This window comes from Ochlerotatus camptorhynchus, unplaced genomic scaffold (assembly GCF_037179485.1).
Source record: "Ochlerotatus camptorhynchus isolate MF236.1 unplaced genomic scaffold, CSIRO-AGI_Acam_v1.1 ptg000609l, whole genome shotgun sequence".
NCBI lineage: Eukaryota > Metazoa > Arthropoda > Insecta > Diptera > Culicidae > Ochlerotatus > Ochlerotatus camptorhynchus.
Window position 1 is genome coordinate 103983 of NW_027041089.1, and position 26207 is coordinate 130189.

Genomic DNA, 26207 nt, shown 5'->3' on the forward strand with positions numbered 1-26207 from the left:
ACACTTCTGAAATTTGTGAGTTTGACAGAACCACCAGCACCAAATTTTCGGAGTACACTGGAAATGTACTGGACTTGTCAAGTTGCCCCCGGGTTGGATAGAACTGATCAACAACATTACATCAATTTCAAATCAAACATTTATTTCACAACGAAAAACGGTAAGTTGAGATTTTATTATTGACTAAAGCATGCTTTTACGAAATTTCCATTGTTTGTATATTTTCTACTCCTCTTTATTCTATTTCTCTATCTGGTCCTATCCTTGTGTGCGTAATTACCTATCTGTGCTGTGCTCTTGTGTCTCTTCTTGACGAATCCCACGACGATGCAGCAAGCGGGGAACGGCAAAGCTTGGCACCCGGGTGTCTAACATTGATGGGTTGGGTGGGCATCCATGTATGACGTTACGTGCGCACGTTTGTCTTACCGACACCCAACCTTACAATTCTTGGACTTCTCCAAATGTTAGCTTCATGCTCTTCGACCTTATGGTCGGCAAAAAAATGTCCTCCGTGGCGCCCTCGCCGGACGCCACACTCAACGAAAAAAACAGAACGGACTCACCAGTTGGTTTAGCTGCTGATGATTGCTGCGCTGCTGTTACTGGCGCGGCGACGATGCTACTTCGATCGATGCGTGTTCGACCGTTGGTGTTGAACGGCCAACGATTTCCACGTGGGTGGATGAACCACAAAGCCCCGCTCAGCGCTTTCAGAAGGTCACAACTAGCGATTTTATGATCGCTGATTGCTCGCTCATCGCGTTGCTCATAGTTACAGCTAATCGCTAGTTGTGACCTTCTGAAAGCAAAATTGACAAATTTTATATGTCATACACAAACTTTACCACCTCTTCTTGCATCTTACAAATAAAAATTATCATTATAGTTTCCCATTGTTTCATAATACCGAAAAATAGTATTTTAGCTGTAATGAGCAATTGCAAGCCTGATTATAACATTGACTCCCAAGTACATCGATGAACGTACCCCATTCTAGTCGAAATTCTAGTACTACACTATGTTTGTTTTGATTCGATATGAAAGTTTGACAGTTGAAATAAGGGGTTCGTGGCTTTTCCCAGAGACGATGTTTAATAAGAGACGCGCGTCAAACGCGGTTCCAATCGAGCAATGTAAATAAACACGAGCGCTTCACAAGGAAAAGCGTGAGGAGTATTGAGGTGGCGGTTGAAATTTAATTTTTGATGTTTATATAATTATAATTAAGTTTTCCCAATAAAAAAAAATACCACAAACGAATGATAACCCAAATTATTGAACTATTCTACAAATGGTTTGAATGATGCCCGAAACACGTCGTTAGGCAACATATGCATAACAATTTCATAATATATTAGTGTCTATATTATGAAATTGTGTCTATATTTCATAATGGTTGCGTATGATAAGTGCAATTGGATACTATTTGACGTTGGGAGTACAAATAAAACGCAAGTAAAATCTTTTGAGATTAGTTGTTATTTACATCAATGCCAAAAAGCAAATATTTTTAAAAAATTACAACGCCGCTTTTTAATTACCAATGAATTTGGTGAAAGACTTCAGAAAAGGAACTTCTCGATTACTTTTTTAAATGGACGTATCTGCTTTTGTAAACAATGCATTCGGTGGGTGAGCTACCAGTTAAGCCAAATCGACGAGCAAATACATTGTTTACAAAAGCAGATACGTCCCTTCGAAAAATAATAATAATCGATCTTTCATTCATACAGGGTAGGAACGTAGGAAGCATGAACAGCAGATTGCATAACTACTTTGAGCAACACTCTGTAAAATATCCGCTCCAATATGGGTACTATATTTGATTTCACTCTGTGTTCTACTTACTTCGTTTGAATACCGATACTACCGAAACGATCAAAAAAGTAGGTATTCGCTCAAATTAAAAGTCATGTGATCAGCTGACAGCCCTGGCCGTGCAACCAGATTTACTTTTATTCTCTCCGCGCGTCTCTTATAAAACATCGTCTATGGCTTTTCCTATATTTTGAGGGTGCATCGATTAGCTTGGGACCAGAGTACCAGCACAAACGAAGTGACAGACGGAGTGGCTCGAAATTTTTGGTGACTAACCTGCTATTACAATTTTTTAGTGTACGACATAGAGCTTGCTGACGTTTATCGTATGCACACTACGTTACGTATACGTATACGCAAAATGTTTTCATCGGGAAAAAAAACTTCATAGTGAAAAATTTTCCAGATGAAAACAAATCACTGACACAATCACACTTTAGCAATCTCTATGGCAACACCACTACTACTGGATTGTACCAACAATCAATACGAAACTAACGATTTTAAATTGGCTCACCACTTTAGTAGCCTATTGGTCCCAAGCAAACGATTAACGTACCCTATTCTAGTTGAAATTCTATTACTACACTATGTTTGTTTTGATTCGCTATGAAAGTTTGACAGATAACATCAGGGGTGTGTGGATTCATGCAGAACATGCAGGGGTGAGTGAAATAGCTTGGGACTGCTTGGAACCGTTGTTCTGGTACTGAGTGAGCCAAAAATAATAATGATTTTCTTCGGGACAAAGTGGTCTTAGAGTTACCTCTATGCTACTACTGGATTGAACTAGCATTTTCACCAAATGTACTAGAATGTTTTGGTTCTATCTCTAATGATACACTCTTTGCACACTGTCAAAGAATCATTGTACACAAAATCAACTTTGTGCCGGCGCCGGTGGTGTAGTGGTAAGCGTGACTGCTTTCTAACACCCCGATGGGTCTGGGTTCAATCCCAGCCGAGGTCGGTGGGATTTTTCTGAGGCATAAAAATCTCTGGTCACGTCTTCCTTCGGAAGGGAAGTAAAGCCGTTGGTCCCGGCCCATGTGTGTTGAATGGGTACGATATCCTACGCAGGTGTGGAAGCTGCCTTCCTGCACATTCGATTGCCGTCAATGGATGGCAATCGATGTCCGTCGGTGATTGGCACTAGATTGCGGAACAGAGACCGACGTTAAATAAAGGAAAGAAGAAGAAAATCAAGTTTGTGCAAAAACAAAACAAAAATATTATCCCATCTGGTGGCTGATGACACAAGCTTCTAAGAAAATTCTATTACAGCGAACCACATTATTTTAATTGATTTCTTCGCCAGTTAGTCGTCTGTCACTTCGTTTGTGGTACCAGCAACAATCAATACGAAACTAACGATTTTAAATTGGCTCACTACTTGACTAGCCTATTGGTCCCAAGCAAATCGATTAACGTACCCCATTCTAGTCAAAATGATGTGCAGCGAGCATTAAGGCCGGCGTACAATAGATACGTTTTCGGTTTTTTGACAGATAATGCATGGGCTAACTGTCAAAAAACCCGAAAACGTATCTATTGTGCGCCGGCCTTTACTCACTTCATTTTTACAACGCAAAAACAAATACAGTTTATTACTAGAATTAAAATCTTCTTTTTTTTACTTATCTATAACAAGCTTAAACCATAAGGTAACTCTAAGACTAGTACCATAGAGGTAACTCTAGGACTAGAAGGTCCCGAAGTAACGTCAACAATCAATACGAAACTAACGATTTTAAATTGGCTCACTACTTGACTAGCCTATTGGTCCCAAGCAAACGATTAACGTACCCTATTCTAGTCGAAATTCTAGTACTACGCAATGTTTGTTTTGATTCGCTATGAAAGTTTGACAGATAAAATGAGGGGTTATTGGTTTTTCCTATGTTTCGAGGGGTGAATCATTAGCTTGGGACCGAAGAGAGTACCAGCAATCAATACGAAACTAACGATTTTAAATTGGCTCACTACTTGACTAGCCTATTGGTCCCAAGCAAACGATTAACGTCCCCCATTCTAGTCGAAATTCTAGTACTACGCAATGTTTGTTTTGATTCGCTATGAAAGTTTGACAGATAAAATGAGGGGTTATTGGTTTCTCCTATGTTTCGAGGGGTGAATCGATTAGCTTGGGACCGAAGATAGTACCAGAGCTGAGCCAAAAAGTTGAGCACGTTTCTTCGGGACCTACTAGTCTTAGAGTTACCTCTATGGTACCAGAGCTGAGCCAAAAAGTTGAGCACGTTATTTTGGGACCTTCTAGTCTTAGAGTTACCTCTATGGTAACGTGCAGTACTCCCATAGAGGTAACTCTAAGACCACTGGGTCCCGAAGAAAATCATTATTATTTTTGGCTCACTCAGTACCAGAACAACGGTCCCAAGCAGTCCCAAGCTATTTCACTCACCCCTGCATGTTCTGCATGAATCCACACACCCCTGATGTTATCTGTCAAACTTTCATAGCGAATCAAAACAAACATAGTGTAGTAATAGAATTTCAACTAGAATAGGGTACGTTAATCGTTTGCTTGGGACCAATAGGCTACTAAAGTGGTGAGCCAATTTAAAATCGTTAGTTTCGTATTGATTGTTGGTACTCCCGCCTTGAGTTGTTACATTTAAAGTTTCAGAATAGAGGCTTAACTCATTAATTCATTACCTCACTCATTACGCATTAATAAGCATCTGTTACCAAGACTGTTAATCATTAATGAATAACCGCTACTTATTTGTGGATCACAACTACTCATTAATGTTTTGTTTTTATTAAATAAATGATTGAAGCTGGGATTGAAGGCACTTTTCTTAAAAATTGGTGAAATTCTACTCATTGCATAGTTTTGTGATTCGAGCTCGGATTAAAATACACAATAATAAATTGACGCATTTTGTTCGAATTCATCATTTTGATTTTGGCTTCTATGTGCCCTCACATAGTCATAGCATACTGCCTATCTTAACTGCAGGTAGAAGATGTCATTTACCGCTAGGTGCACTAGTGTTCGCCAATGAAGAGTGGAGTCACTTTCTGATCCGAAGTTCTACTTCTGTTTTGTGCTTTCTACCAAAAAGAACCAACGCAAACTTTTAATTCTGCCAATGTTTTTTTACTAACGATAATTATTTGTGTAGAACCTATTGAAAAGTTACACAATATGTTCAAGTTTCATTTAAACCTGAAAGGGTATTTGAGCTGAATAAATCATACAAGAAATAAAAACGATGACAAACAAAAATGATATTAAAGTATAGTTAACTTAACATTATCTTTTTATTCATCAAACACAGATTGACATTGATGATTTCTTTCCATACTTGTAATCTTTGTTTAACGATTTTGGTAGCTCAATATTTGTAGTGGTGGAAGAATCGCTATGCTGAACCTGGTCTGGCCAAATGCCGTCTCCTGTAAAATGGAAATCTAACTCTATCATGTATAAACACAGTGATAGCATTTGTGCCGGGGTCACACAAGTCAGCTCTATTCCGAAATCCTCATGCCTCTTTTTAGTTTGTTTGCACTCTATGAGCTTGTCTAGTTTTTGGCTGATTCGCGACCTGCGTTACATAATGTTTCATTACTTTTCTTTAGATATTTTTAGTATGCAGAGTACTTACAGAGGGTATAGAAGTATTTGAACATTCTCGTATATCTCGTCCAACGAAAATTCTTTGCTTCTTAGGTAATCGAGCGTTTCCTGCATTTGTACAGCGGGTACATGAAACCAGTTTGGATGTCGCTTTAATTGTTCAACGGCATCTGTGCCTTGCTGTTGAAACACCATATTAAGGTAATGAGCAATGTCTTTCCCATTCGTTCTATCGTAACCTTCCCTAACATATCTGCAATGAGAAGGAAATAATTATTAATCATTTTTCCCATTTGATCACTATTCACAATTTATACTTTTCAAAGCTTTGTGAATGACTAGATAACACATTTAATGAGGCACAGCGAACTTTCAGCTGCTGTAGAAAGTCCAGTCGGATGGCCGCTTTGGTTTGATACGCTATGAGCTTGGTGATCCTAGGATGTTTGGAAAGCACTTCAAATTCTTTAGTTTTCTTCAGCTGCTCTAATCGTGCTAGGACAGTATTGGGCGACAGAGTTAAAATCGTCGAATATTTGAGCACCCCTGCCTCATCGATTCCAAACTCCCGAAGATGACCCAATAGCTGCTTTAGTTTGTCGCATGGTACCATCATGACCTTCGGTTGTTTCACCATGACCTCCTTTATGTCCATTCCTGCTATCGTAGGCACGACCTCGGGGTATCGTAGTAAATTTTCAGGATCCGAATGCAGGAGATAAAGATTTCCTACAATTTTTTCTCTAGTTAGTTTCAAATTGTGCTGAAGGATATCCACAACTCGCTGAGTATGACCAAAACTTTTGTGTTTTATTTTGGAATATGACTTCCACAGCTTTTTGAATTCCTCATCGGTAAGCTTTAGTCTCTCACGAAGAAATGCATTCAGAAAGAGTTCTCGAAGTGTTTGCAAATGCATTTCATCACTATAATTAATGTTTGGATTAACCTCTGTATCGAATTGCTTCTTAAGCTGATCCATCATATTCAAATCAATTGGTATGAGTTTGTTGTTCTTTAAAGCTTTGATCTGCTGCCTTATGATTGTGATGTATTTGGATATTGCTACCAGATTCAATGATTCGACTAATCCACACTCTCGTAAAATCGTAGATCTGTTTTCAATCGTAATCAAATGCAATGAAAACAGCATTGGTTGCTCTAGAATTTCATCGTTGGTTGCATTCAAATACCTGAAATAGGCAACTTTACGACGTACGTCCACTGGTTCCATATTCACGAGATAACTATGCTTCGCTAGGTACTTGTACATAGTAGACTCATTAACATCTGTAAAATCAAAAGCTTCTATTAGCATTACTATTGAAAAATTTCATAAAATATTTAGACAGCTGACCCAAAAGCGGATAGAAGAACTGTGTTGCCTCATTTATGTTGGTGAATCTTGCCTCTGAACAAAACAAACGATTTAAATTACGCTGATTTTTCTGTAGAATCCTAAGTTTGTACATATTTTTCACTGAAATTAACGGAAAACTTTATACAGGACTAGGTTTTACAATATACAAACGGTGAATAACAAAAAAATACTTAGGAAAAAGTGACCCATAGAAATAAACGCTGAAATTGACCAAATTGATTAATAGGGTAAACGCACCAATAGTGGAGGTACGTTAGTGAAATGTGTTCCTATAGTGGCCTATGGAGTCTCCAAACACATTACACTAACGTGCCTCCCGTGCCCCGTAACGTGGGTAGATCACCTTTTCGTGGTACGTTACGGGATGTAAGATCTACCACCGATTCTTAGTCCTGACTACTTCAAACTAGAAAACAGGATTTTTCAGTAATCAAAGGAACGCATCGTAGTCTTTGTTACTTTTTATGCCTTTTGTGACTAGACTCGGCTTTGCCCACCGAAGATGATCTTGAAACAAGGAAAAAATGACTTAGTTACCCGCATAAACGCGAACCATAACTTAACCTTACCGAAAATGGTTAAAAATTGTTTATAATCCTTGCTAAACTTTAACTGAAATGGTTATACCATTACCATTCAAAATGCTTGTCTTTGCCATACATCTTCGGAAAGAAAACTATATTAGAACCCTTTTGCTTAAGGTTAGAGAATTTTAATGGTAATGGTTATGGTAGTCAGTAAGGTCCATGGATGGCTTTGTATTGTCGGCAGCGAATCCAAACACATAAAGCAACCAACGATACAGACAAAACGGTTGCTACGACTACCATGACAAACTCGCTCTGTAACATATCTCGATCCGAGTGTAGAAGGATAATGATATATTGCTTGCTTTCTTTGTTGCAATATACACGAATGAGGACAAAGCTTGATATGAATCGAGAAAAGACATAACAAAAAAATTCCCATTAACACACGTGTATCATCTTCGGGTTTACTTCGTGAAGCAGCTTGCCAACAATTTGCTCGTTTCCTTTTACCGCCCCGAGTGAGTTGTGTCGCACGGGCTGCTTGTCATGAAAAAGAACGAAGAAGATTATATCATTATTGCTTTCGACTTCTGACATAGCGTTATTATTCGGTTCGTTGATCGCTTGTCATTTTGTCATTTGGAAATATTTTTGATTCCTTGATTGTCGGTCATCTTTACGAGGAATATATCGCGAATAGGTAATAATTAATTTACAGACAACCTTTGCACATAAAATTGATCGATGTTACAAAACCATCAATGGACCTTACTGACTACCATAACCATTACCATTAAAGTTCTCAAATCATAGATAAAAAGGTTTTAATATAATTAATTTTTCCAGGGATTATAAACAATTTTTAACCATGTTTGGTAAGGTCAAGCAATGCACAGTGGGGATTTTTGCAACAAAAAGGCTTGAAATTGTCTGCCGCTGAAACCACACATTGTAACATTGTATAATATAATATTTTCGCTTTCTGAGTGACTAAAAGACTAAACTTGTGAATCTCATATTTAAATTTTTAATATTGAGTTTAAATTCGGAAAACTTTTATATTTTATTAAAAATCTGGTTTGTTTGACCCCATGCTCCCGTATGAATGTTTTCAATAGTTTTTAAAAGACACAAGCTGAATACTAGAAGACATATTGGCTACTTCTGATAAAAGGTACTGAAAATTTGAATCAATGAAGTATCACAGACAAACAGACATAACACTCGCAAGTTGTTCATCGAACAAGCATTTAACGTTCAATTTAAAAGTATCGTAGTTGGTAGTATCGCCACCTGTGGCGCACATAGTCAATTCCCTTGCGTTTGCCGTTTACACAATACCGCCATCTGTTACGCCATACTGCCCACCACAGTGTGCTCAGCAGATGGCGGTTAAGTTTGAGAGACAATGTTTTACAGTGAGAAATATCCAATGTGTTATGTCTGTTTGTCTGTGGAAGAATCATAATGGTGAAAAAAAAAACTACAGAAAATATGGGATTTTGGGGCAAAATAAGCTCCAAAGATGCACTTATCACAGCTTGCGCCAAATCAAAATATGCTAAGTAAATTTCTTGACATTTTTCCCAAAGAAAGTCATATGCTACACTGTGTGGTTTCAGCGGCAGACAATTTCAAGCCTTTTTGTTACAAAAATCCCCACCGAATGGTTGGCATTTATGCGGTTAGTCTTCATCTATGTGATTCCTCATCTTCTATTCGTTGTTCCCTAGGTTGAAGTCATTAAGACTAGGGTTCTGATGCATGGTCATTATCGGTGTCATTCCTTAATTTTGTTGCTTAGGAATCCAATTTTGACTGACAAAGGGGTGCGCCTTTGGAGGGTGTTTCAACACTCCGAAGGGTATAAATAGCGGGACCTTTCAATTAGAGTCGGATCCTTGCAATAAATGAAACCGTAAAAACATCAAATGGATAGTGGAAATGGCTCTAATGTTGGCCTATGGATCTAAGATTGGGCCCTTTGCTAAAAATCTGCTATTTATCAACTTTATCTAGATGAACGCGTCATTGGGACGGTACTACTGGATATTTTTGGTCACTATTAAAAATTTAGTCGATTGCTGAATTTTTGTATGGGCCCAAATTAGGGGCATTTAGGCCGACATTACATCCATTTCCCCTACTTCATCATTTCTTAATAGTGATGGAGTAATACGACATGTACTAAACTAGGGACACGAGATATACTACCATTGATCAAATAACATGGTCGCAGTGGTGTTAAGTCCCGAAAGAAGAAAAAACGTACCTCCACTATTGGTGCGTTTACCCTAGTATCAAAATGACGAGTACAGCCTAAAGCCCTATACAGTAAAAGTATGGACGTCTGTCAATAGTTGTTCCAATCGAACCGTCAAAATGCACCACTTTGCTCGATTGGAACAGCTTTTTTCAGTTTTGTGGTGACAGTCGTCCATACTTTAACTAGAGGGCTTTAGTACAACCCTGGAGGTTTCGCGAACGCCTCTTTTTAATAATTATTCTAACGAAGACCCCTTGAAGACAATTATTAATATTGTCTTGATAAAGAGTTTATGCCCCAGGATTACGTTTAACTAATAGCGAATTCGTTTATTATTCAGTTCCAACCTGGATCGGGTATCAAGATTGGGTCTGCTTGTTTTCTGACAAACGTCAGTTTGATCGTTTGTTTTTAAAACCCAGCTCAGGTTGAGGTTCGCACTGACAAAAAGTTCGGTTTCGCACTGGGTTGGAACTGGTTCCAACCCCGATAATAAACGAATTCGCTATAAATAAATGACAATTACAATTAAAACTCAATGCTTTCCAATCCAGTTGCACTCCTTGCACTCCGCACAGCACTCGGTCTTCTTTGTTATGTAAACAGATACATGTCAAACTTAATTTTCTAGTTTTCACGCTCGTTTGATTTAAATCAAAATAAGAACAACTTACCATTTACTAATGGTTATTTTTAACACAGATGGCGCTGTTCCAAACTCTACACGGTAACCAGCGTAAACTAATTAATGAGTAAAACTATACCCATTTTTTATACGCAGCTGTCAAAAAACAATGTGTAAATTAGGAGATCTTAAATGTGTGAAATATACACATATTTAGAATTTAGTACAGTCGAATTTCTCTCGTTGGGCTACCTTTAATTGAGCTATACGTTTTAGTTGGACTCCCTTTAGATGGGCTGTAGCCTACCTTAATCGAAGTCAAACGTCATTTCTGAAAGAGAACTGATTTTTGTTGATGGCATTTCTTTTTTGTAATAAAATAATATTGAATCCAAGCAATCTTTAATTTATCATTGACACATATAAGAAAACTCCGAAACTCACGCTAATCCTCACCGCTAACGATGAGTAAAAAAGTACCCATTTCGAAGAAAAGTGGCATAACTCGTGAAATGAGTAAAACCAACTTTACTCATTAATGAGTATTTGACGAGTACTCCATAAAATGGGTAGTTTTGATTCATCATACTTTTTCGGAAATGTGTAAAAAGCACCAATTTTCTACCAACCATTTCGTTAATTCAGTGCCAACATTTCAAAGGGGCGTAATTGCTTTTGTAAACAATGACTTTAACCGTCAATTTCTCGCGAATGAAATCTTACCTCTACAAAATTACAATGCTTGCTGATAGAGGAAACATTCATCTACCTGCTGGTGTCATTATTTTTCATGAGTGAGCTTTTATTCGCGAGAAATCGACGACTAAAGCCATTGTTTACAAATGCAATTACGCCCCTTTGAAATGTTGGCACTGAATTTTCTATAAATCGATCTTCAAAGCCATTCATAAGAAAAAATCGATAGCGATCGTCTCCATTTCATGAATAATTGTAAAGATGCTAAAAGTCTAATTGTGAATCGTTTATAAAGATCTTTCTCAAAATATTGCTACCAATCGTTACCAATGTTAAAATATCGATTGTGTTGCCAGATCAAATTATCGATTTCTGTTGTAAAATCAAAATATCGATACACAACTGCTGATTTTATTTGTGATTTTTTATCTGCATAATTTCTAGTTTCGATCCCATGCCATCTGGGGTGTACTGATGTCGTTGTTGGTTGCTAATCCTCGGGTCCACGGCTGCTGTTGATGAGCTTATCAACGACAGGCAAACACACTCTAGTATGTGGTGTATTGAAATTTCTGTAAATCTTTTCATACCTGAATTAAATATTTATTTGTCATAACCATCAACCAGTCAGCCATGTAGGTGTAATAGAGGTCAAAAAGGTATCAATTTTCCTCATTGGGTGCCAAATGCCGAGAATCCCACCACGCATGCTATCATGGGTTATTAAATATAAAACGTGAAGAACTTTTTTTACCCTTCTTACAAAGAAGGGTATAGATATCACTTGAAAAACCGACTATCGATCCGAGGCCCGGAGGGCCGAGTGTCATATACCATTCGACTCAGCTCGACGAGATCGGAACATGTCTGTGTGTGTGTGTGTGTGGGTGTGTGTGTGTGTGTGTGTGTGTGTGTGTGTGTGTGTGTGTGTGTGTGTGTGTGTGTGTGTGTGTGTGTGTGTGTGTGTGTGTGTGTGCGTGTGTGTGTCTGGTGTGTGTGTGTGTGTGTGTGAGTGTGTGTGTGTGTGTGTGTGTGTGTGTGTGTGTGTGTGTGTGTGTGTGTGTGTGTGTGTGTGTGTGTGTGTGTGTGTGTGTGTGTGTGTGTGTGTGTGTGTGTGTGTGTGTGTGTCCATGTGTGTATGTGTGTATGTGTGTATGTGTGTGTGTATGTAACGAAATCAATGCGCTCACGTTTCTCAGCAACCGCTCAACCGATTTGGACAAACTTGGCGCCAAATGATAGGTCTTGGGGACCCATTGAACGCTATTGAACGGTTTTGGAATCGGTGAACCGGTTCCGGAGATATGGCCGGAATAAGATCCGGTGAATATGGGCCTTCACGCTGGATTTAACGGAAAACGTATCAAAACCATCATATACCATTCGACTCAGCTCGATGAGATCGGAACATGTCTGTGTGTGTGTGTGTACGTGTGTATGTGTATATGTGTGTATGTGTGTGTGTATGTAACGAAATGAATGCGCTCACGTTTCTCAGCAACCGCTCAACCGATTTGGACAAACTCGGCGCCAAATGATAGGTCTTGGGGTCCCATTGAACGCTATTGAACGGTTTTGGAATCGGTGAACCGGTTCCGGAGATATGACCGGAATAAGATCCGGTGAATATGGATTTAACGGAAAACGTATCAAAACCATCATGCGACACATCAAATTACTACAGAATTCAAAAATAAGATCAATGCAAGTCGTGTTAAGTGTTCCAGACCACATTGGACACACTTGGACATGTTCCGGGTACCCCGGGGAAGTTGCTTGAATATGAATTGAATTAAAACCCATTAAATCACATTAATATACGATGATAAGGTGATTGGTAGCCTCACCAAATAGACTACACCCGGATATATTCCGGGTACCCCCAGGCAGTGGCGTAGCGTCACTGGATGACACGGGGGTGGGGGGCTTGGTCACTGATAATGACAATAAAATAAATAAACTTGAATAAGTAAGAAGGGTCTGATCACACCATAGGTGGATAAATTCGGGTTTTTTTCTTTGGATTTGTCTTTTCAGACAGACTAAGACCATAGAGGTAACTCTAAGACTAGAAGCAACAATCAATACGAAACTAACGATTTTAAATTGGCTCACTACTTGACTAGCCTATTGGTCCCAAGCAAACGATTAACGTATCCCATTCTAGTCGAAATTCTAGTACTATGCAATGTTTGTTTTGATTCGCTATGAAAGTTTGACAGATAAAATGAGGGGTTATTGGTTTTTCCTATGTTTCGAGGGGTGAATCGATTAGCTTGGGACCGAAGATAGTACCAGAGCTGAGCCAAAAAGTTGAGCACGTTTCTTCGGGAGCTTCTAGTCCTAGAGTTACCTCTATGCTAAGACCATAGAGGTAACTCTAAGACAAGTAGGTCCCGAAGAAACGTGCTCAACTTTTTGGCTCAGCTCTGGTACTATCTTCGGTCCCAAGCTAATTGATTCACCCCTCGAAACATTGGAAAATCCAATAACCCCTCATTTTATCTGTCAAACTTTCATAGCGAATCAAAACAAACATTGTGTAGTACTAGAATTTTTACTAGAATGGGGTACGTAATCGATTTGCTTGGGACCAAAAGGCTAGTCAAGTAGTGAGCCAATTTAAAATCGTTAGTTTCGTATTGATTGTTGCTAAGACCAACAATCAATACGAAACTAACGATTTTAAATTGGTTCACTACTTGAGTAGCCTATTGGTCCCAAGAAAATCGTTTAACGTACCCTATTCTAGTCAAAATTCTAGTACTACACAATGTTTGTTTTGATTCGCTATGAAAGTTTGACAGATAAAATGAGGGGTTACTGGATTTTCCTATGTTTCGAGGGGTGAATCGTTTAGCTTGGGACCGAAGATAGTACCAGAGCTGAGCCAAAAAGTTGAGCACATTTCTTCGGGACCTTCTAGTCCTAGAGTTACCTCTATGCTAAGACCATAGAAGTAACTCTAAGACAAGTAGGTCCCGAAGAAACGTGCTCAACTTTTTGGCTCAGCTCTGGTACTATCTTCGGTCCCAAGCTAGTCAAATCACCCCTCGAAACATAGGAAAATCCAATAACCCCTCATTTTATCTGTCAAACTTTCATAGTGAATCAAAACAAACATTGTGTAGTACTAGAATTTTGACTAGAATGGGGTACGTTAATCGTTTGCTTGGGACCAATAGGCTAGTCAAGTAGTGAGCCAATTTAAAATCGATAGTTTCGTATTGATTGTTGGTAGTTCTACAACTTTGTCAGACATTGTGCTGGTCTATCTCAAAGTGTAAATTCAAAATAGGGCGGTCACCATGGTTATTAAGTTCAACATATCAACTAAAAAAAATCTAAATCTCCTGAAAATATCCTCCAAGAAAATATTTAAAATTTCTGGTATATGGAATTTTTCAGAGTTTTATTACTTAAAGAATTTTACAATTAATGTCCATACATTTTAATAGTAAGGAACCCTAAGTTACCAAAAGTTCTGATAAAAAGCTATTTGTGGCCTAAGCAGCTTGGTTGAAGATGGTCTATAGAATTCTAAGCAGCCTCTTTTTTAAGTCATTATAAGAACTTGAAAGTTCCGGTACCATAATCCAAGAGCATTCTAAGCAGCTTCTGGCGGAACTTGAACGGAACTTTTAGAAAATAAGTTAAAAAAAGGCTTTTGTCTTCTACACCAATTTTATATTTAGTTCGCACTTTTATGAAAGTCAGGTCTTTATGAAAGTTATTTCTAATGGCAGGTATGAACGTGTATTGATTTATCAACAATACACTGAGAAAAAGTCAATGATTGTTTCTATGTGTTAAACACATAGATTTTTGCAATTATATTTATGATATAGTTTCTATAAGCCAGACACATAAATCTCACTTGCACATATCATCTCTATATGTGATCACACATACTGTTTATATGATACATAATCTGTATGTGTATTGTTCCATGATATCTAATTATGTGTAGCCAAATGAATATTATGCTTAATCTTTTATAGAAATTTTCTATTAGTTATGTGTGGATTTTTACTAGTGTAGTAGTAGTATTGGAGCTGTTTGAAGAATTCTAGCTACCGTCCAATAAGTTTGCTTTCTTCAATAAGTATGTATATCACTAGAAAATGTGTCTGACGTGTCACAGTTGTCCATTGAATAAAATAATATGCTGAAATTCATTTATTTAAAATATTAAACAAATCTTCATTTGGTTTACGCCTTGTGAAGATAAACAGTATACTGTATACAGCCTTTTTGGCCACAAAGGCGCTTTCATCGCTAAAAATTCGGTTCGCCAGCTAACCTAAAGAGTGGATCATGTGGTACCCGGGTACGGCCCTGCTAGCGAGGGTGATTTTGGTTCTCCAGTGACTACCCTGGAGTACGGGCCTGGGGAATAGGGAACTGTCATTGGTTCGTTGTATTTTGAGCGTGTGAAATAAACACTTATTATTGTACCGGTTAAATTATGTTTTAAGCCTAGTATACAGATCGAAGCGAAACGAAAATTGAAGCACGCGAAAAATCATGAAATTTCGCTAGCGAAAAAGGTTGTGAACAAATGTTTGTGGAACATTTTCCAGTTTCCTTTTTTCGCAGTTTACAGTTCATGTGAAACGAAATCGATCAGTTTACACCTCCGGTGAAGTGAAAATCTGACAGATACGCTCTCCCGAAACGTCAACTTTTCGCTTAGCTGCTGCTCTTTTCGCGAGCGCTGCACGCACGAAAAAAAAAAACGTAAGCGAAAAAGATGCGATCCACAAAATTAGATTTCGCTGGATCCTATCTGTTTACAGTTCAAAGCGAAGCGAAATATTTGCCAATTGCGTTTTTCGCGTAGGTGAAAAATGTAGTATTTTGTATGAGATTTTCGCTTCGCTTCGATCTCTATACAGGCCTTTAAAGTAAATATGAACGCAGAATATAAAAAGCAGCGATTTTATTTTTTTTTTCGTTACGAACGAAAGTTAATAAAACTACCAGTGCGTAGTGGCTGTTAATAACAGCGATCGTTACGAACGATAAGTTTGAGGCTACCAAAGGGTAGCGGCTGTAAATAAATAGTGAACTCGTTACGAACGAATTCTTCTATGCTATCAGAGGATAGCGGCTGTTGAACAGCGATTGAAAAACCAATAGGGCGGCTTTAGAGCGTGACGAAAGGCTACTTTGAAGTAGCGGCTCTTGGAGCGATATAAGCATAGAGGTAACTCTAAGACTAGAAGGTCCCGAAATAACGTGCTCAACTTTTTGGCTCAGCTCTGGTACTCTCTTCGGTCCCAAGCTAATCGATTCACCCCTCGAAACATAGGAAAAACCACTAACCCCTCATTTTATCTGTCAAACTTTCATAGCGAATCAAAACAAACATATCGTAGTACTAGAATTTCGACTAGAATGGGATACGTTAATCGTTTGCTTGGGACCAATAGGCTAGTCAAGTAGTGAGCCAATTTAAAATCGTTAGTTTCGTATTGATTGTTGATATAAGGCTATTTGCACATAGCAGCTTTAAAACGGAATTGCTTTTCGAACGGTAATATCAACAATCAATACGAAACTAACGATTTTAAATTGGCTCACCACTTTAGTAGCCTATTGGTCCCAAGCAAACGATTAACGTACCCTATTCTAGTTGAAATTCTATTACTACACTATGTTTGTTTTGATTCGCTATGAAAGTTTGACAGATAACATCAGGGGTGTGTGGATTCATGCAGAACATGCAGGGGTGAGTGAAATAGCTTGGGACTGCTTGGGACCGTTGTTCTGGTACTGAGTGAGCCAAAAATAATAATGATTTTCTTCGGGACCCAGTGGTCTTAGAGTTACCTCTATGGTAATATAGCGTGGAAGTAAATAAAATACGTAGAGAACTCACAGTATATTTGGATTACAGTTTCCCAATCATGGAAAAGTGGGATATTCCACAATTTAACTTCAAGGTACTACCACAAACGAAGTTACAGACGACATACTGGCGAAGAAATCCATTAAAATAATGTGGTTCACTGTAATAGAATTTTCTTGGAAGCTTGTGCCATCATCCACCAGATGGGTTAGTTTTTTTGTTTTGATTTGAACAAAGTTGATTTTGTGTACAATGATTCTTTGACAGTGTGCAAAGAGTGCGTATCATTTTGTCATTTTTTTTATGCATTTCAGTTTTGAGTAGAGTGAATGAGATAGAACCAAAACATTCTAGTACATTTGGTGAAAATGCTAGTTCAATCTAATAGTAGTGTTGCCATGTGGTACAATCCAGTAGTAGTGGTGTTGCCATGTGGTACACTGAAAAATTGAAATAGCAGGTTAGTCACCAAAGTTTTCGAGCCGCTCCGTCTGTCACTTCGTTTGTGGTACTACCATAGAGGTAACTCTAAGACCACTGGGTCCCGAAGAAAATCATTATTATTTTTGGCTCACTCAGTACCAGAACAACGGTCCCAAGCAGTCCCAAGCTATTTCACTCACCCCTGCATGTTCTGCATGGATCCACACACCCCTGATGTTATCTGTCAAACTTTCATAGCGAATCAAAACAAACATAGTGTAGTAATAGAATTTCAACTAGAATAGGGTACGTTAATCGTTTGCTTGGGACCAATAGGCTACTAAAGTGGTGAGCCAATTTAAAATCGTTAGTTTCGTATTGATTGTTGGTACTACCATAGAGGTAACTCTAAGACCACTGGGTCCCGAAGAAAATCATTATTATTTTTGGCTCACTCAGTACCAGAACAACGGTCCCAAGCAGTCCCAAGCTATTTCACTCACCCCTGCATGTTCTGCATGAATCCACACACCCCTGATGTTATCTGTCAAACTTTCATAGCGAATCAAAACAAACATAGTGTAGTAATAGAATTTCAACTAGAATAGGGTACGTTAATCGTTTGCTTGGGACCAATAGGCTACTAAAGTGGTGAGCCAACTTGAAATCGTTAGTTTCGTATTGATTGTTGGTACTACCGAGAAATGTGGTAAGAAATTAATGGATCAAGTATAAGCGTAACTTTGATTACATTGTCGCTGCTACCGGAGGAAAAGATAAAACTCGAATTCGAAACATATTTCTCGCAAAAGGAGGACCCGACTTACAGGAAGTATTTGCTTCACTCCCGGGTGCCGACGTACAAAATAATGCTGAAAAAGGAGTTGACACTTTTACAGTAGCCATCGGCAAACTTGACTCCTACTTCGCTCCAAAGCAACACGACATCTTTGAGCGTAATGCATTCTGGACATTGAAACCGAGTTCCGATGAAAGTCTTGCCAAATTCATGATCCGCTGTCAAGAGCAAGCCGGCAAATGTGATTTTGGCAAATCCGCTGAAGAAAGTAGATCGATAAGTGTAATCGATAAGGTTATTCTGTTTGCTCCAAGTGAACTAAAAGAACAACTGCTACAGAAAGATACATTGCACATTGACGAAGTGACAAAAATTGTGAACTCCTACGAGTCCGTTAAGCATCAAGCTCAGACGATGAATTTTCCGTCTAACACTGTTCATTCCGAACCCGTTCCGACTGGTCACGATTTGATTAGCAGCGTTAATAAGATCCGCAAGCCGCCGTACACCAAGGAGTGCACACGCTTGTAACCGTTTGTTACAAAACATGTTAGATTTTTAATTTGTGCATAGTTGTTAAATGTACCGTCACGTCTCTTAAAGTTATTTGGTGTTGGATTAGTAGGGTTAGTAGTCGTTGTAAAAAAAAATGTTAATTTGTTAGTAGGATTAATTGTTTTTAAATTTGAAAATTATATAAAACCGTACAACAGTACACTGGGTATGAGTATTCTACCAGTGGGTACAACAACATTCGGGCGAAACTACGAATTCAAAATGGGTGGAAAATAACGTCTAACGAGGAGAGCAATGGGATGGGAAAAGCGCGAAGGAAAACCACCATTCCTTAATCAGTATCTGGCGTTCGTGTGCTTCGGACCGTTAAAACCAAGTGTCCTCAAAGTAATAAAAGTGAGTGGTGAATCGCGGGAATACCTATCTGTTCAATCAGGACCTTTTTGTGGTACCATTCGGTACAGCGCCATTTTGTGAACCAACCGACTAAGTCGGTCAGGAAGCACACGAGTCGGATTATTGGTCCTTAGTGGCTATTAATCCTAACAATAAAGGACATCATTTCGATTTGGCATTGCAAGGTCAAAATCGTCGCATTCCTCGGGCCAAGGCGGCTCTAAACGCTAAAGAGGGCCCCTCTCAGCAGAGTCACTCCGGCCTTGCCTGGACTCTGGTGATTCTCGTCAACGAGGGTAGACGCCAGGAGACCGCAGATCGCCATCGAGTTAAGTCGATCTGTTGTTCCAACATCACCACCCTGTCAGGCTTGATTCGCCCGACGTCAAGCTCGTCGTACGTAGGATCATCGGCGAGCGCTCGCACATCGGCAGAGTAGTCTTCGGCAGAGCAGAATCAACGGCAGCAGTTCAGTACCGGTACGTCAAACCCCCAAAAACCCACTGTACATCCATAAAATTCAATAGAACTATTAGAAATCCAATCCACACCTGCTATAGTTTTTATTAATAAATAATAGTATACACCCTTTGATTACTGTGTCATTTAAACTTTCCATAGCTTTTAGTCAGGTGACAGTACTGCACGTTAAGATCGCGAAGCCCCTCCAGATTACCCAGTAGTAAGCCGACCTTGAGACACAACTCGAGAGGTTTCTTGCTACTGAGCCTTTTTACCGGGATACAGACAGTAGAGTTACACGCTGTGGGCAGAAAGGTCACTTTGGGAATGATGTTGATTGTCCAGCGAGGAGCAAGGAATGCAATAAGTGTAAACGTATCGGTCATTTTTCAACGAAATGCCGTACGATTGTACCGATGAAGCGGAAATTCGAAGACACGTTTACAAGTATCAAACGTGTGAAGCCGGAGCGTATTCGAGAAATTGAAATCCATTCTAGTAAAAGCGAAGACAGGAAGGACAGAAATTTCACCTTCAACATAAGTGACGGTGACGAATTGCTTTGGGTGAAGGTTGGTGGAGTATTGCTTCAGATGTTAGTAGATTCTGGATGCAAGAAAAACATTATTGATGATAAATCGTGGAGTTACCTGAAAACGAACGGGGTTAAAATATGGAACCAGCAGGACAAGTGTAACGAAGTCTTCCTACCATACGGTGAGAAAGTAACGCCGTTGACAGTGCTGGGATCTTTCGAGACATGTGTTGTGGTTGATGATGCGGGTAAAGCAGTGGAAAAGGTAAAAAAATGCTAAACGTTTAAATTTTCATCCAATATGTACATACCTATTCAAACTTGTTTTAGGTCGCTACATTTTGTGTGGTTCAAGGCGGTCAACAGTGTCTTTTGGGTAGAGCTACTGCTACCGATTTAGGCGTACTTTTTATTGGTTTGCCTAGTACTCACGGAGTAAGATTAGTAAATGTAGAAGAGAAGCGACCGTTTCCAAAGATTAAAGGCGTGAAGGTCAGTATCCCGATTGATACATATGTTCCACCAGTATGTCAGCACCCTCGACGTCCCCCCATCGCGTTGATGAAGAAGATTGAAGATAAGTTGCACTCTCTGTTGGCAAATGACATAATTGAGCCAGTCGAGGGTGGTTGTCAGTGGGTATCACCTCTAGTAACGGTGGTTAAGGACAATGGCGATCTACGTTTGTGCGTAGATATGCGCCGCGCAAACGTCGCTATCTTGAGGAAAAGACATCTTATGCCCACAATAGATGATTTTCTTCCACGATTTACGTTCGCTAAGTTCTTTAGTCGCCTTGACATCAAGGAGGCTTTCCACCAGGTAGAGCTGGACGAAGATAGCCGTTTCATAACGACGTTTATTACACACATAGGCCTTTTCCGGTATAAGCGCCTCATGTACGGCATTGTAATAGCTCCAGAAATCTTTCAGCGCATACTTGAACAGATTTTAAGTCGTTGTGGCAAACACACGGTAAATTTCATCGATGACATATTAGTTTTTGGTGAGACTGAGCGTGAGCATGACGATGCTCTCGAATTAGTACTGTCCTCACTAAAGGAATACGGAGTGCTATTGAATAAAGACAAGTGCGTTTTTAAAGTGCAGAAGTTGGAATTACTAGGACATACAATCTCGTCAGAGGGTATACAGCCGTCAAAAGATAAAATTGAAGCACTTCAGAGATTCCGTGCCCCTTCCTGCCCGGAAGAAGTTCGGAGCTTCCTAGGACTTGTCACCTACATCGGGTGCCATTTACCAAATTTGGCAACCGTCACTGCCCCGTTGCGTGAGCTAGCATGCTCCGGCGTGAAGTTCATGTGGGGCGATGCACAACAGAAATCTTTTTCTAAATTGAAGGAAATGATATCCAACATTGAGTTTTTGAGGTTTTTCAACAATTCACTTCGAACTCGGGTAGTTGCGGATGCTTCGCCCGTTGCACTTGGCGCTGTCCTGATACAGTTTGGTGGTCTGACTGATGATGATCCTCGACCAATTGCGTATGCTAGCAAAAGTCTCACACATACAGAACGCCAATACTGCCAAACCGAAAAGGAGGCATTGGCTTTGGTTTGGGCAGTGGACCGATTTTCGCCGTATCTTTTGCGACGGAAATTTGAGCTTGAGACTGACCACAAACCCCTCGAGGCAATTTTCAATCCAACTTCTAGGCCATGTCCACGGATCGAGCGTTGGGTTCTTCGTCTCCAGTCTTTTACATTTGTTGTGAAATATCGCAGAGGAGTAAACAATATAGCCGATCCTTTGTATCGTTTAGTTGAGCACAACGCTGCTGAGGAATTTGACGTGGAGAACAAATTTATGGTATTGGCTATATTGGAGTCAGCGGCTATTGATGTACAGGAATTGGAGGAATCAGCGAAGTCAGATCGAGTTTTGGAGCTAGTTAAAACATCAATGAACTCGGGAACATGGAACGAGCCTGAAGTTAAACCTTTTGCTCCGTTTTCTAATGAGTTAGGTTTAGTAGAAGATATGGTTGTTCGTGGAAGCAAACTCGTTGTGCCAACTAATCTGCGATCTAGAATGCTCCAATTGGCTCACGAAGGACATCCCGGAGAATCCGTGATGAAGCGTCGTCTCAGGGACCGAGTCTGGTGGCCAGGAATGGATCGCGAAGTAACCAATTATGTAACAGCTTGTGAAGGTTGTCGGCTGGTAGGACTACCAAATAAACCAAAACCGATGTCACGCCGTCCGCTTCCTAATGAACCGTGGGTGGACATAGCCATAGACTTTCTCGGGCCTATGCCGGACGGAGTATACTTATTTGTTATCATTGACTACTATACTACCCATAATCGCATATCAGTCCCTTCTTTGATTTCCTATCCATATGGGACTGTCGAAAACAAAAGGGAAGGATCATGAAGATATGCGACGAGGAGCGAAGAGATCGTCGGTAGATGTGGGTGATTCAGTTTTGATACAAAATCTTCTACCAGGCAACAAGCTGCAGACAACATTCAATCCCAAGAAGTACGTAGTAGTATCCAGGTCCGGTCCTCGTGTTACCGTGCAAGATCCAGAAAGCGGAAAATCATATGACAGAAGCACGGCTCACCTTAAGAAGATTACTAACGCTGACCTGTCAGCGGAAACATACGAATTAGCGCCACATGATGTTCCTGATCTTTCGAGTGAACGTGAACGTGAGCAGAGTCGAGAATCTTCCGAGGACGAATTCTATGGTTTCGAGCTGGATCAAGCACCTAAAGTAAGCGTACCTTCACGACAGAGCCGAACTACGAAGAGACCGACACAATTTGCAGATTATCAGCTGTAGGATTATATTAAAAAAGGGAGATGTGGTACCCGAGTACGGCCCTGCTAGCGAGGGTGATTTTGGTTCTCCAGTGACTACCCTGGAGTACGGGCCTGGGGAATAGGGAACTGTCATTGGTTCTTTGTATTTTGAGCGTGCGAAATAAACACTTATTATTGTACCGGCTAAATTATGTTTTAAAGTAAATATGAACGCGAAATATCACAGATCATATTGTTAATATAATATATTTGGTTTTACGACAATCTTCATATCTAGATTGCAATGCTATATTGACAAGGGCGTTTCGAATTAACCAGGTTTCGATATGGGGGGGAGGGGCAACTCATGTTTTGCTCGATATCTGAATTTTATTTTCATCAGACAGTGACAGATTTTTAAAATTCAGAGTCTAATATAATTTTAAATTTTTCCTGCATTGAGCATTTGAAAAATATTTTTTAAACCAAGATTTTTTAAAAAGGGATCATAACCTTGCAATATTGTCCATGCAATCAACTCCCTTAGCTCAGTCGGTAAAGCACAGCTACAAAGCAAGACCATGCTGGGAGGTGGCTGGGTTCGATTCCCGGTCCGGTCTAGGAATTTTTCGGGTTGGAAATTTTCTCAACTTCCCTTGGGCATAGAAGTATGATTGGACTTTGCCACACAATTATATCAATGTAAAAATGGTACAGGCATCGAAAGCTCTCAATGAATAACTATGGGAGTGCATCTAGAACACTAAGTTGAGAGCACGCAATAAGCTAATATGCGATATGCAATAAGCTTGAAATGCGAAGAAGAAACAATCAACTCTAAACGATTAGCATTTAGAAAATTTTACAATATTTTGTAACTTCGACAATTAAGCAAAGCAAAATGATAAAACATCTTTAGTATCCCTAATTTATTAAAAAAATTTAAAGATTTTTTTTTCATTTCGTTTATTTGGCAGGCTCAAATGTTATAAAAATAACTTAGCGGAGCCGAGTAACATAGAATACCAATTATGGTACTCAAAATACAAAAAAAATATATACAAATATATTTTATCATATGATTTTTCTGGGTGGCGGTCGAAGCGGCGACAAAACGATCTTCTCCCGTGCACGCAACTTCTTTCTTTCCCGAATTTGTTCCTCATTTTCATTGAACCCGAATCGTGATCGCTGCTGCTGTTTCTGAACATCGTTTCCCGTTGCATGCTCTCCGCTACTCTTCTCGGTCGTCGGGGTAGTCACGTCCATTTCGTTATCTTCATTCAACATCTCCAACCCCGTGTCCGTTTCCTGATCGCTAATGACAAACGACGCACCTTCCACCACTACACCAGCATACGTACTGCTGCTGTTTTGTTTTCTTTCACTTTGCTTTCCTTTTTCCTTCAGTTGCTTCTCCGGTTCCTTCCGAGCCTTCCGCTTGGGACAGGAAAGCTTCCGGTGTCCGTCCGCCTTGCACAGAAAACATTTATCTTTGTTGCCATCATAAAAAATATTTCCTTTGCGATTGAAGAAATGTAATGACGTGGGGATTTCCTTCTTCACATCCATATATACACCGCGTATCCCTGTATATACCTCAAAACACAGATCAGTTGGAAATTTCTCCCGGATGATGCGTTTAATTTTCCCATATTTCCCCAGCACTTTATCCAGCTCGTTGTCGGGTACCTCTGGTGGCAAGTCATACACACGCACATATTGAATGAATTCACCAGCATGCGACATGCGTACCTTTGCCGTCGTTCCATTCGCATAATGGAAGATTAAATCCTCCGAATTGAATGTCAGAGCATGGAGCATCGCTTCCTCTGATTTGAACTTCATGAAGACTCCCCTTTCCTCACCAATGCGATAAACAGCTTCCATTTCAGCCGGATCCGCGTCGAGTGCTTTGGCGAAATTTACTATCTCTCCGATGTTTGGTTTGGCATCACAATGGCTGAAGCTAAACTTGATGGTGTTTTTTACTTCACACATCTTGCACCGTAGCAACAAAAGGCACAAAGAGCAACTATATAATAGCGAGTCTCGAAAACAGGCTATCGTGTGGTTCACAACGAAATAACAAATCGACTGCTGCTGTAGAAAGCTGTGGGACAACTGAATTATAAAGATGTTACACGTTTTTATACATGAGAAGGATTTCAATATTCTACAATATGGTGACCGTTCAATACTTAAAGATTTCTTATTTTATCGAAGACATTCTCAATTCCTCATCTCATCTCATCTATTTATCTTTAACAATATACAAAATTATGTTTGAAAACTTAGTCTTGGTACAGTTGTACCATTTTATTCGATAACCGTTTTTCAATAATCATCATTAACTTGAACATTTATTAGAAATATTTTATTTTAGATTTTTCTTAAAGTATGGGTTAAGATAAGATAAAACAATGGCACTTATGATTACTTTTAGACCAACCTGGAAAAAAGATCATAAAAGTCGCAGTTTCATCAAAACCCGCTCAAGATGTTGAGACTTCGTTTAGTTCGTAGTGCTAAGAACTTTGAATAAAATCGATAATTTCATATCGGCTAATCATGAGCAATATTTCAACAAGTGGTACATTGAAAGTTTTCCAAGTGAGGATTGTAAACCGAATATCCTTCAACTGAAATTCCGCTAAATTTTTCATCTCTCTAGTCTAGTCTAGTCTACACATACACAGCCAGTACTTGAAAGAATCCTGGAAAATGATACATCGATTTGTACCTTCCTTAAAAGTTGTCCTAGCTCGCTTTTCTAATATCTATATACAATCTTCACACTGCCGTACTCTAACGGAACTATCAACTCTATGCTTTTATCTACTCCATCTATCGTATAAAAATTACCACTACAGTCTGTTATTTGAAATTAGCATCTTCAACTATGTAAATCGTTGACTTCACGTACAAGTAATACTAAAAACATATGGTCAAAGTACATAACTCTGGATGGGAGCATACCATCAATTACTGTCAATGGTCGAAAGGTACAGTAGCAACACCTACCCCACCCGTGTCCCCTCGAGATCGTCAAGTCGACGATGACAGGAGCACATATCGTGGTAGGGGTAAACAATAGTTGCAATTTCCAAACCTACGACTGGATGCCTTCCTTCAAATAACAACTGAAGTGCGGTAAAAAATCGGTAACTGTTTCAAAACACACAGTTGGTACTTGAGCGGGTCGGTTTTCATCTCTTTTTGCCAGTGGTGGCGGGGGGAGGGACACCCCTCACCATCCCTCTCCAAAGGGGGAGTTTGGTAAAGAGAGATGAAAAAACCGATTTGTACCTTCCTTAAAAGTTGTCCTAGCTCGCTTTTCTAATATCTATATACAATCTTCACACTGCCGTACTCTAACGGAACTATCAACTCTATGCTTTCATCTACTCCATCTATCTATCGTATAAAAATTACCACTACAGTCTGTTATTTGAAATTAGCATCTTCAACTACACCTAGTACAGTTTGGGCCCGATTTTGGCAAGACGTCATTATTTTTTTTA

At 39.5% G+C, this 26207-nt stretch overlaps 1 protein-coding gene across 1 annotated transcript; it reads right to left on the reverse strand.

The window, feature by feature from the left end:
* Positions 1-4533: 4533 nt before the first annotated feature.
* mTerf5 (mitochondrial transcription termination factor 5) lies at positions 4534-10190 on the reverse strand. The gene is made up of 5 exons (XM_065237367.1): positions 10132-10190; positions 6786-6908; positions 5746-6718; positions 5457-5681; positions 4534-5396 (listed from the first exon to the last, which is right to left on the reverse strand). Exons 2-5 carry the CDS (start codon positions 6898-6900, stop codon positions 5117-5119), a joined length of 1593 nt encoding a protein of 530 aa, XP_065093439.1. The 5' UTR covers positions 6901-6908; positions 10132-10190; the 3' UTR covers positions 4534-5116.
* Between the last annotated feature and the right edge of the window lie 16017 nt (positions 10191-26207).

Excerpts from the sequence above, each read along its gene's own strand:
- mTerf5 (XM_065237367.1), bottom strand. The coding sequence starts at position 6,900 with ATGTACAAACTTAGGATTCTACAGAAAAATCAGCGTAATTTAAATCGT. Across the intron at positions 6,719-6,785 it reads GTTCTTCTATCCGCTTTTGG|ATGTTAATGAGTCTACTATG; the intron begins GTCAGCTGTCTA and ends TTGATTTTACAG. Across the intron at positions 5,397-5,456 it reads CAAATACTTCTATACCCTCT|GTCGCGAATCAGCCAAAAAC; the intron begins GTAAGTACTCTG and ends TATGTAACGCAG.